We start from the raw sequence: 12,865 nt of genomic DNA, 5'->3' as shown, positions 1-12,865 counted from the left end.
TATGAATTTTTTTTAATCAACTTTCAACAGTATACCTTGACTTCCATTAAAAACATAGATATTAATGTTTCTACCCTTTTCTGTACATATCCTATCCCACATCAACTTCTCAACAGCTAACAGTGTAAAGTAATTTAAACAAGAAATTAGTTTGTTATAGTTCAGTTTTAAAGTCATTAATTTTCTAAAGCACACTGAATGGTGTAAATGTGGGAGTAACTTCATTATATTTCTATTCATTGAGCTACTATAATAGAACTGTTACAACTAATCCCTTATTCCACACATATCTTTAGAAAATGACAGCTTTACCACTTTAATCTTTAAAAAGGCCCCATGATAATAACAGTCCCTGGTTTATACACAATTTGAATGGTGACAACTGAGGTAGCTGACATACTAATTAATTCATTTAATAAATAACTCCCAGGGTAAGCTGACTGGTAAAAGAAAAGCCTAAGACTGGGAAACTAAGTTTCCTAAAATATCAAAAAAAGCAAAAACTAAATGAGGGGAAAAAATCTCATTTACAATAGCAAGAACAAAAATATATAGGTACAAAACTAATAAATGTGCAGAGTCTTTAGGAAAGAAATTTCGGAACTTTATTGAGAGGTGGTATACCATGACAACAATGACTCAATATTATAAAAATGTCAATTAAAATGTCAATAATCCCCAAATTAAGTTTAATTCACTTGTGAGCAATTAAAACACAAATGCTAGAATAATTATACAAGTGGAGTAAAAGTATAGGACAAGATAAAGATGAAAAGAATAGCTGCTAAAGAGCATTTTAGAAATTACTGTAATTGCTTTTTAAAGAAATACAATTCAGTCATCATAGTAACAGTAGATTGTTCAATGAATGTTGCCAGGACACATGCCTAAGGAATCAAAAAAATGTACTTTATTATTTACCAAACCATGCACCAGAATAAATGGACAGGAGTTATATGTGGGAACATGAGGACAAACTGAAACCTTAAACAAATATAGGGAAAGAGAATGTTTAATTAATTCTGTAGTAGGAAAGGCCTAAAACTAACTTTGAAATTATAAATAATAAAGGCAAAGATCACTACATGGCAAAGGTCACTTCTACATACAAATGGAGAAGTCCTGCACATTCAAAAAATACCATAAACAAAATTAAAGTACAAATGACAAAAAAGGAAAATTTATTACCATATATGACAAAAGCTGACACCAAATATAAAAAATCCGGTCACAAATTTAAAAAGGAAAATTAGGATAGTCAGGACTCTAGAGACAACAAGCCCTCACACACTTCTGCTTACAATAATTTCAGTATAATTTTGCAATGTATATGTACCCTTAAAATATGCAGGCTTTAACTACTATTTCTACTTCTGGAAATTCATCTCAAGGAAGTACTCTGTAATGTGTTCAAATATTTATCCACATATATCAGTAAATAAATATAAATAAATAAACTAAATTTCCCAAAAGAGTAGGCTGGCTAAGCAGGGCCATAATATAATCACAAGAACTTTAAGTTAAACAAACACAATAGCTTAAAGACCATATGTACAATATAATCTGATTCTAATATATTCTGGAAGGATATCAGTTTTAAATGATAGAAATACAGCTAATTTTGAGCTTACAATTTTATTTATATTTTCTGATTTTCCTATAATGAAACTGTATTATCTATATAATTTTAAGTTATTTTTATAAGAAAACTAAACCACATTCTTTGGTTACTAACAATGTTACTTTCCCTAATTTATACTATGATATTGCCTCATTTTTTACCAACAAAATACCATAAGATAAAACACCAGAAAACCTGGCAGTGCATTTGCTCTGACGATGTTTTTGAGGACATTGCCTAGTCTCTCTCCCAATATGCCCTAGAGGAGAAATAACATAAAAAATTTGTTTAAAGACAATTGCCAGAAAAACCTTTGCTTATCCTGAGGTATTGGCATGCTTTTTTTTTTTTTTTCACGGATCCTGAGAATCCTTTGTATATTGACTTTTATTTTGCTTTAGGCAATCAGAAAAAGCAAATTTAAAAGCAAATACTTCATCTAATTGTAGTATTAGGTTGGTGCAAAAGTAATTGTGGTTTTTGCCATTAAAAATAAAATACTACGTAGGATCATATGCTTATGTATCTGTCTACTTACCCTCACCTGATCTTTATAATCCATTTCAATTCGTAATTCCCTTGTCCTGCTACTTCATTAAATGTATTTTAAAAATCACCTCAAATCCTTTTGAGGTAGAGTATAAACAAGTAAGTAGAATATTCCTACTATCAGCCTCTAAATGACAGCACACAACCAAATATAGTCTACATTGGAAAAGACTGTAAGTATTCCCAATGTGATTTATTTTAGAATAACCGATTTTAAAAATAAAGGAAGATATGAAATTTTTGTTTTAATAAATGAACCAAGAAAAACTTGAGTCATTACTGTTTTAGGACCTGAAGAAAATTAATTTTATAACCCTTACCAGTGTTAAGTGAGATCATGGAAGGCAGGGACAACATCTGCCTAAACACTGTATATTGCCTAGATGCTTCCTATCAAAACAAGTTTTTAGTTTGCTTGTAAAGCTGGCCAGAGATAACATTGACCAAATGGTGTCACTGGTGCTTCTCTTTTTTGTCACCCCAAAAGACCCAGCAAGAGATCTGGTATTAGAAAATAACCCTTTTCTCCCACACCTCAACATTCCAGCCAGAGGCCAGAGAAGAACTTCCAGTAAGGTTTGACCCTCTCATGGAAGTGCATCCTTTCCTTTCTGTACCCTTTATGGTCTTCCCTATGAAAGGAGTAAATGAATTGTCTGGTGAGACTGATGACAGCCTGGTGTCCTGACCACATTTCTTGACTGGGGTAGAGTCGCTGTGCTTGGCAAGTCCTTTTGGCTCTAGATTTGCCTAAGCTCAGTGCAGTAATTTTGTGCTGCAGTCTACATGCACTAGGTAGAACAGAGAGGCACAGCTTTAGTTTCTCTTCTTTGTTTGATTACTGAGCCTATAAAGGTTTGCAAGCCTTCATGCAGCTGGATGGGTAGAACAGTCAAAGCTTACTTTAATAATCTGATTCTCCCATGCAGGTGGGTCCTTGGATTTCCTTGAGGGAAGAAAGATGCACCATGTATTTATTCTCTTCAGTTTTACTATTAATGTAGTACATACTCGGGTCCTCATTTGGCTCCTTTACGGCTGAGAGGAGAATGTGAAGATAGAAAATTTCCCACCTAACATTTAGCACACAGTAGTGTATTCTATCATTCTACCCTTAGTCATTCTCTATGTTCCACATTCATTTTCTCTTCATTAATGTTTTAAATTTTGTATTACATCTTTACATGAAAATTAGGTCAACAAGTCATTGCTCCAATTTGACTTTTTTCCTGTCCAAAGAGAAGGACCTTAACCTTAAGAACATTAAGAAGGTTGAGAAAATTTTGCGTTTGGGAGAAGGATGTAATAATTGTACTTAGATATTTATGGATTTATTCTCTGTGACTCCAAAGGAAATAACAAGAGCCAAAGAATAAGGGGTAGTGGAAGGCAGATACGAGGAATAAATAATCAACAGCACTGCTTCAAATGGAACTTCCTTAACGCTAGAAATGTCCAAGGCCGAACAACTAGTTACAGTGTTTTAGAAAGGATCTGAGTGCAGAGTAGGGAATTCGAGATAAGGATCTATTCTCATCTATGATTCTAACAGTTTTATAAGTTGGGTAAGCACTGTTTTATAAACTGGAGTATAACAAGTTATGGTATATGTGATTTATCAGTAACTTTTTAATAATTTATAAAGTACCTTTAGAACTATAACCAAGAGGTAGAATAATCAGACAATCATGTTAATGAAAGAGAATAGTTACCTGTCTGGAAAAAGACTCTAGAAATAATTGTCCGACACAATGGGCATGGAGTGCTGGAAGGATTGTCTTTGGCCAGAGTCCGTAAGCAGGGCTCACAGAAGATGTGGTGGCAAGGGTAACACATATAAGGGTTGAAGTAAACATCCAGACACACTGCACAGATGTAGCTATCCTTTTCTTCTGCATATTCATTGTCTTCATCTGTACTCATCTCATTATTCAAAGTCTGCAAAACACAAGAAAACTTTTTTTTCTTAATTTAGTGTGAGATTGGTTTCCTTAAGATGGCTTTTATATTTTGTTAAAATGAACGAAAATATTTGAGAAGCATATAATCTGTTTGTGACATACTCAAAGTAACAGAAATGCTACCTTTCAAAGTCAAGAAACTAAAAATATACATGAAAACCCAGAAGCCTACTTTTCTTTTTAGTATTGTGACATAGTGCTAAGTGTTAAAGTATACCTAAACCTAATATACCTAAACCTATTAAGTATACCTGTATTTTGGCTTAATCAACAGTAGATATGTGTTAGGTGTACCAGTCCCAGAATTATGTAGATTCTCTATTTACCCCATTCCTACCACAGCAAATTAGCTGGTTGTCACAAGGTTATAGAGTTTTAATATGAGCATCCATGCATGATGAAAAGTGAAGGCAGAAGGCGTCATACTTCATTCTCATACTGTGCAAGGAACATTCTCTATTCTATATTTTGTGTCTTCCTGGACCTCAAAGAAAGAGTCAAAGTCTAAGTGGTGTCAGGAGGAAAGCAAAGCAAATCTGAGAGTAATTATGGGATTAGCCTTGCTATGGGAAAACATGATGAGCCTCTCTCCCTTCCCAAATGGAATTGTTAGGAAAAAGGTACAGCAGGTTCTTAATAATGTCATTTCATTCAACATTGTCTTATTATAGCGATGATGAGAAAAAATTGATTTCCAGCTGGGGCTGCTGTCTGTGTGGAGTTTCTGTCTGTGTGGAGTTTGCATGTTGTCCCTGTGTTTGTGTGCGTTTTCTCTGGGTAATCCAGTTTCCTCTTATATCCCAAAGACGTGCATGTTAGGTACACTGGTGTGTCTAAATGGTCCCAGTTGGGGTGAGTGCTGGTGTGTGTGAGTGTGCCCTGTGAAGGGATCGTGTCCCATCTAGGCCTGGTTTCTGCCTTGTACCCTGAGCTGCCAGGACAGGCTCCAGTAATTATATTGTTTTTATTCATCTTTTGTTAATACATATATAGCTCACATTTATTTCAGTATTTAATATTAGAGGTATTTTGGTCTTTAGAAGTTTGGTGATGCTTTTGTGATCAGAAATAGGCTGTAAAAATTGAACTCTTTATTCATATCAATTAGCCTACGGTAAAACTGGTGGTGTTATTTCGCTTAAAGTCACTGATATTATGTTGGTGTAAAGTAATTGCGGTTTTTGCTACTAAACTGCAATTACCTTTGCATCCACCTAAAACATCACCAGTAGGTTCTTGGAAATGGTGGCTTTAAGCAAAATAAATGAGGATTTACTGTAGTTAGGAAAGAGGTAGTTCAGAGGTTAGTATTAATAGTAGAAGGTCTGTTAGCAGAATTCCTGTAACTCACAATTTCCTTATTTGTGAAACTGCTGTGAGGAGTAAATGAGGTAATCCACGTAATACATTTAGTATGATACCTGGCATATAGTAATTAATTATCAAAAAATGTTAGCCACGGCCATACTTCTGTACCCTCCCCCATCCCTTCTGCTCTTTCTCTACAGGTTCTGTAGTTTTTGCTAAAGCCTTGAGAACATTTTTCTCAAACCTGGCATTTAAAACAGTGCTTATAATATAAAACATACTATGAGTGTTCACTGTTATTATTATATTCTATTTGTATTATTATTATTTTGACACCGAATCCTGCTCTGTCGCCCAGGCTGGAGTGCAGTGGCGTGATCTCTGCACACTGAGCCTCTGCTTCCTGGGTTCAAGTGATTCTCCTGCCTCAGCCTCCCAAGTAGTTGAGATTACAGGCATGCGGCATGGTGCCCAGCTATTCTTTATATTTTTAGCAGAGACAGGGTTTCACCATGTTGGCCAGGTTGGTCTTGAACTCCTGGGCTCAAGTGATCCACCTGTCTTGGCCTCCCAAAGTGCTGGGATTACAGGCGTGAGCCACCACACCCAGCCTATATCCTATTTGTATCCTTGAGATTAATCTTAACTGTTAAGAAAAATAGTTGAAGTTCAGTATCTGTAATCTCCTCCTTCTAAATAAGACCTTATATTCTCAACTCCAAACACAAAGACTGCTCTCTCAGTCTACTTGTCAGGAACATGTTCTTTAAAACTGTTATTTACGCATTTTAACTATATTTTACTCTTCTGCTTATTTTCATTCTTTGGCTTATTTAATAATGCTTTTTCATATTCCTTATTGTCCTCTTTATTTTGTTTACTTTACTTATTTTCATAGGTTTTGAGGGAACAGGTGGTTTTGGTTACATGAGTAAGTTGTTTAGTGCTGATTTGTGAGATTTTGGTGCACCCATCACCTGAGCAGTACACACTGAATCCAATTTTATCCCTCACTCCCTTCCCCTTTCCCCCTGGGTCCCCAAAGTCCATTGTGTCATTCTTATGCCTTTGCATCCTCATAGCTTAGCTCCCACTTATGAGTGAGAACATACAATGTTTGGTTTTCCATTCTTGAGTTACTTCACTTAGAATAATGGTCTCTAGTTCTATCCAGGTTGCTAACAATGCCATTATTTCATTCCTTTTATTAGCTGAATAGTATTCTGATATATATATCAGATGAATATATATATATATATCACCAACAGTGTAAAAGCATTCCTATTTCTCCACACCCTCACCAGCATCTATTGTTTGACTTTTTAATAATCACCATTCTGACTCGCATGAGATGGTATCTCATTGTAGTTTTGATTTGCATTTCTCTAATGATCAGTGATGTTGAGCTTGTTTTCATATGTTTGTTGGCTGCATAAAATTGTGAGAAGTATCTGTTCATATCTTTTGCCCACTTTTTGATGGGGTTGTTTTTTTCTTGTAAATTTAAGTTTCTTATAGATTCTGGATACTAAACCATTGTCAGATAGGTAGATTGCAAAAATTTTATCCCATTCTGTAGCTTGCCTGTTCACTCTGATTATAGTTTCTTTTGCTATGTAGAAGCTCTTTAGCTTAATTAGATCCTCTTTATCAATTTTAGCCTTTGTTGCAATTGCTTTTGGCGTTTTCTTTCTTTTTTTTTTTTTTTTTTGCTTTTGGCGTTTTCATAATTAAATCTTTGCCCATGCCTTTGTCCTGAATGGTATTGCCTAAGTTTTCTTCTAGGGTTTTTGTGGTTTTGGGTTTTACATTTAAGTCTTTAATCCACCTTGAGTTAATTTTTTTATAAGGTGTAAGGAAGGAGTGCAGTTTGTTTTCTGCATATGACTAGCTGGTTTTCCAAGCACCATTTATTAAATAGGGAGTCCTTTCCCCATTGCTAGTTTTTGTCAGGTTTGTTGAAGATCAGATGGTTGTAGATGGGTGGCGTTATTTCTGAGGTCTCTGTTCCATTGGTCTATATGTCTGTTTGGGTACTAGTATTATGCTGTTTTGGTTACTGTAGCCTTGTAGTAGTTTGAAGTCAGGTAGCGTGATGCCTCCAGTCTTCTTCTTTTAGCTTAGGATTGTCTTGGCTCTATGGGCTCTTTTTTGGTTCCATATGAAATTCAGAGTAGTTTTTTCTAATTCTGTGAAAAATGTCCCTGGTAGTTTGGGAATAGCACAGAATCTATAAATTACTTTGGGCAGTATGGCCATTTTCATGATACTGATTCTTCCTATCCATGAGGATGAAATGTTTTTCTACTTGTTTGTGTCCTCTTATTTCCTTGAGCAGTGGTTTGTAGTTCTCCTTGAAGAGGTCCTTCACGTCCCTTGTTAGCTGTATTCCTAGGTATTTTATTCTCTTTGTAGCAATTGTGAATGGGAGTTCATTCATGATTTGGCTCTGTTTGTCTATTGTTGGTGTATAGGAATGCTTGTGATTTTTACACATTGATTTTGTATACTGAGAGTTTGCTGAAGTTGCTTATCAGCTTAAGGAGGTTTTGGGCTGAGACTATGGAGATTTCTAAATATAGAATATATAAACATGTCATTTGCAACAGCAACAATTTGATTTCCTCTCTTCCTATCTGAATACCGCCCCCCCCCCCTTTTTTTTCTCTTGCCTGATTGCCCTGGCCAGAACTTCCAATACTATGTTGAACAGGAGTGGTGAGAGGAGGGCATCCTTGTCTTGTGCCGGTTTTCAAATGGAATGCTTCCAGCTTTTGCCCATTCATGATTTTAATTTTAATTTTTTTCTTCTTCTTTTTTTTTTTTTTTTTTTTTTTTTTTAAGACGGAGTCTTGCTCTGTCCCTCAGGCTGGAGTGCAGTGGCTCAATCTCGGCTCACTGCAAGCTCCACCTCCCGGGTTCCCGCCATTCTCCTGCCTCAGCCTCCCAAGTGGCTGGGACTACAGGCGCCTGCCACCATGCGCAGCTAATTTTTTGTATTTTTAGTAGAGACAGGGTTTCACCATGTTAGCCAGGATGGTCTCAAACTCCTGACCTCATGATCCGCCCACCTCAGCCTCCCAAAGTGCTGGGATTACAGGCGTGAGCCATTACGCTGGGCCTTAATTAGAGCTTTCATAATATCCCTTTTGTTTTCTGGATCTGTTTTTCCTTGTGTCATGTTTTTTGTTTCTTCTTTTACATTATTGATATTTGCTTTATTTTTATATACAAGGGATTAGGTTTATTAGTATAAGTAGCTGACACAGATTCCCTCACTTGTGTAGGTCTTTTTCTGCAAGAGATCACTACTCTGAATAGAGGAAATTGACTGCAAATCCTAAATGAACGAGATATGTCAATAAACATGTATCATTTGTATATATGGGTGGGAAGCAAGCATACAGGCTCGGGATTCTCACAATTGCTAAAATATAGAATGTTTTCCTAGGGAGTGAAGGATTTACTTCACTCATGAGAACTGCCTTTCCGTACCCACCACTAATCTGTTTCCAGACTCTGCTTCTCCCTCCAGCTCCAAGAACCAGGCACGTCCTTGAATTTAGGAAGGAGTTCCCACGGTGTTACCAGAGTGTAAATGTCAAAGCTAGCTATTCTTTACACGGGAAGTGGAAGGGCAGGATCAAGAGTAGGCCAACTATTCAACAGGTTATCTAGTAACAATTGTAATGTTCACACCTGTGGCTCTAAACCTTTACTGCCTATCAAAATCAGCTGGAAAGCTTGTTAGACTATATAATGTTGGGTCCATCCCTAGAGGTTCTGTTTCAGTAGGTCTGGGATGGGGCCTGAGAATTTGCATTTTTAATAGGTTCCCAGGTAATGCTGATGCTGTTGGCTCACACGTTGAAAACTGATGATTCATATCACTACCTATATTCCTGCTACCTGGCTGATTTTTTAAACAATTTTCAGATCATTTTAATGAATACAAAGTTCCCCCACAGTCCCACTCTTCTAGATCTTATGACACCTGCCAAATCTTGTAAAAATAAAGATTCAACTGTACATAATATTTGTTTTGTTTTGACTGCTGCTAGTTTGTTTTCATAATAAAAGGCCCCAGGCATCCCTATAACTTGTATGCCACTCCTCACTCACCTATTGAAAGGAAACACTTCTTCCTCAGCTGGATAATACTCTTAGGAGCTTAAATCATATATTCTGCATTACTCACAGGGTACATGATGTACTTATGACCTCAGCCAGCCCACCCAATAGGAGGAGGAAAGCTCTAGACTTTGAAAAACATTAGTATTTTAAATTTTTTAAACAGTGTATTTCTAAATAATTTCAAGTTTATAGAAAAAGCACAAAGCACAAAGAATAATATAAAGAACCCTACCTTACACTAAGGTTCATCAATTGTTAACATTTGCCTTTATTGTATTCTCTTTCTCGTTCATATTATTTCATATAATCACACTGCACATCACAATTTTCAAAATCAGCAAATTAAACATTAACACAATAGTATAATGTATAGTACATCAAATTTTAATAATTTTTTCAGTGGTGTCTTTTATAACATTTTTTAAATGAAATAAAGAACAATCTTTATTGTCCAAAATGTTAGGATCCTTTATTGTGGTATATGCGTTATAAGCATGTGGCCGAGGACTCAACCTCAAGGTAACTTTTCTATAGGAACAAAGGTTTTATTTTTTTTTTTTTTTCACACAAAAGTTTTAGGTTCACAGAAAAATTGTGCAGAAAGTACGGAGAATTTCCATATGCTTTCTCTACACACGCACATGCACATACATAGAGTTTTGCCTATTTTTAACATCTCACGTTATTGTGGTACATTTGTTACAAATGATGAACGAACTTTAATACATTATTAACAACTGAAGTCCACAGTTTACATTAGGGCTCACTCTTTTTGTTGTACAATTCTATGGGTTTTGTCAAATGCATAATGTCATGTATCCTAATTGATTTTTGATCTTGAAATTATTCCAGCTCTCTGATGAGAACTCTCAATTCTACATCAGTTTTTTTTTTCCTTGGGCATTTAAAAGATCAATTTGCTTCATTTTCTAAATAAATGCAAATACAATTGTTTCTTACTGCCTAGAAATCCCTGAGTCTGTTCAACTGATGGTATATTGCTGTTTCCCAGCAGTATGATACATTTATTATTTCTAAAATATACCCTTTTCTATAATCCCACTTTTTTTTAATTTTCTTTTTTTCTTTTTAATTATACTTTAAGTTCTAGGGTACATGTGCACAATGTGCAGGCTTGTTACATATGTATACATGTGTCATGTTGGTGTACTGCACCCATTAACTCCATTAACTCGTCATTTACCTTAGGTATATCTCCTAATGCCATCCCTCCCTGCTCCCCTCACCCCATGACATGCCCTGGTGTGTGATGTTCCCCTTCCTGTGTCCAAGTGTTCTCATTATTCAATTCCCACCTATGAGCGAGAACATGCGGTGTTTGGTTTTTTTGTCCTTGCAATAGTTTGCTGAGAATGATGGTTTCCAGCTTCATCCACGTCCCTACAAAGGACATGAACTCGTCCTTTTTTATGGCTGCATAATATTCCATGGTGTATATGTGCCACATTTTCTTAACCCAGTCTATGACTGTATAATCCCACTTTTAACTCTCAGTTGAAAAGAAACAGAATAAGTATCACTTTGCTTTCAATAAAAATTGTCTAAAAAAGTTGTATAAAGTAAGTGAAAATTTTCACCTAGTCGTATTATATATATATATGTATGTGTGTATATACAATTGTTCCCCCTTATTTGTAGTTTCACCTGAAAATATTAAATGGAAAACTCCAGAAATAAGCAATTCATGTTTTAAATTGTGTGTCATTCTAGGTACATGATGAAATCTGCCATCCTACCTAGGATGTGAATCATTTCTTTGTCCAGTATATCCATTTTGTATACATTACCCACCTGTTAGTTATTTCATACATGTCTCAGTTATCAGATTGACAGATCATAAGAAGAAGGGTGAGTATGGTATAATAAAATATTCTGAGATAGAAGAGGGAGGCCACATTCCCATAACTTTTATTACAGAATATAGTTAATTGTTCTTCTATTGTTAACCTCTTACTGTGCCTAATTTGTAAGTTAAACTTTATCACAGGTTGTATATATAGAAAAAAAATACAGTACACATACAGTACACACAGCACAGAAGGTGCCCAACTGAAAATGGTTCAACTTAGGATGATGTCAAAATTATATGCATTCAGTAGAAACCATACTTTGAGCACCCATCGATCCATTGTTTTTTTACTTTCAGTGCGGTATTTAATAAATACATGAGATAGTCAACACTTTATTATAAAATAGGCTTTGTGTTAGATGATTGTGCCCAACTGTGGGCTAACTGTTCTGAGCACATTTAAGGTAGGCTAGGCTAAGCAACAATTTTTTTGGTAAGTTAGGTGTGTATATATATAGGGTTTGGTACTACCTGCTGCTTCAGGCATCCACTGGGGGTCTTAGACCATATCCTCTGTGGGTAAGGCAGGACTACTGTGTGTGGATATATGTATATATATACACACACACACTATATATGTATACATACACCCACACACACAAATATATATACCTCACTTGATCATGCTTGGTTTTATCGCATTTTGCAGATATTGCTTTAAAAACAAATTACAGGTTTGTAGCAACCCTGTGACAAACAAGTCTGTTGGCATCCCTTCTCCTAATAGCATGTGCTCACTTAGTATCTATCATATATTTTAGTAATAAAGTATTTTTAAATTAAGACATACATTTTTTACACATAATACTACTGCACACTTAACAGATTACAGAACAGTATAACATAACTTTTAACATGCACTGGGAAACAAAACTCATGCAACTCATTTTATTGAGATATTTGCTTTATTGTGATGGTCTGGAACCAAAGCAATAGCTCTCAGGTATGCCTGTATATGTGTGTGTACACACACACACACACGTATATATAGTTGACATGGGTTTGAACTGGGTAGATATGCTTATATGTGGATCCATATTTTTTTCAATAAATATAGTTGGCCCTACATGTCTGCAGGTTCTGCATCTGCCATCAAACATGAATCTAAAATGCAGTATTTATGAGAAGTAAAACCTGTGGATATGAAGGGCTAACTTTGTCATATATCTGGGTCCCAACAGGGCCTATTGTAGGACTTAAGTATGTGTGGATTTTAGTATTTGCCATGGGGTGTGAAGGGTTGCTGGAAGCATACCCCTTAGACATTGAGGGACATAGCTATATTTCAGTGCAAAATTAATAAACTTAACAATATTCTCTTGGACTACAGAAATATACCATAGAAGTAAAGGATAAGCATTCAAACTGCCTTCTCCATCAACACAATTATATTTCATATATTCAAGACTTAAAGATTATATT

General features: G+C 35.6%; 1 protein-coding gene across 1 annotated transcript in view; it reads right to left on the bottom strand.

Moving 5' to 3' along the window:
* Positions 1 to 12,865, bottom strand: part of RNF180 (ring finger protein 180) — a 233,701-nt gene that overhangs the window by 50,812 nt on the left and 170,024 nt on the right. The window contains exon 6 of the mRNA XM_030927936.1: positions 3,883 to 4,108. Coding sequence (XP_030783796.1) covers positions 3,883 to 4,108 — 226 coding nt within the window. The remainder of the gene's footprint in view (positions 1 to 3,882; positions 4,109 to 12,865) is intronic.

Source organism: Rhinopithecus roxellana, chromosome 3 (genome assembly GCF_007565055.1).
Source record: "Rhinopithecus roxellana isolate Shanxi Qingling chromosome 3, ASM756505v1, whole genome shotgun sequence".
NCBI classification, from domain to species: domain Eukaryota; kingdom Metazoa; phylum Chordata; class Mammalia; order Primates; family Cercopithecidae; genus Rhinopithecus; species Rhinopithecus roxellana.
This window is presented reverse-complemented; position numbering and strand designations above follow the sequence as displayed.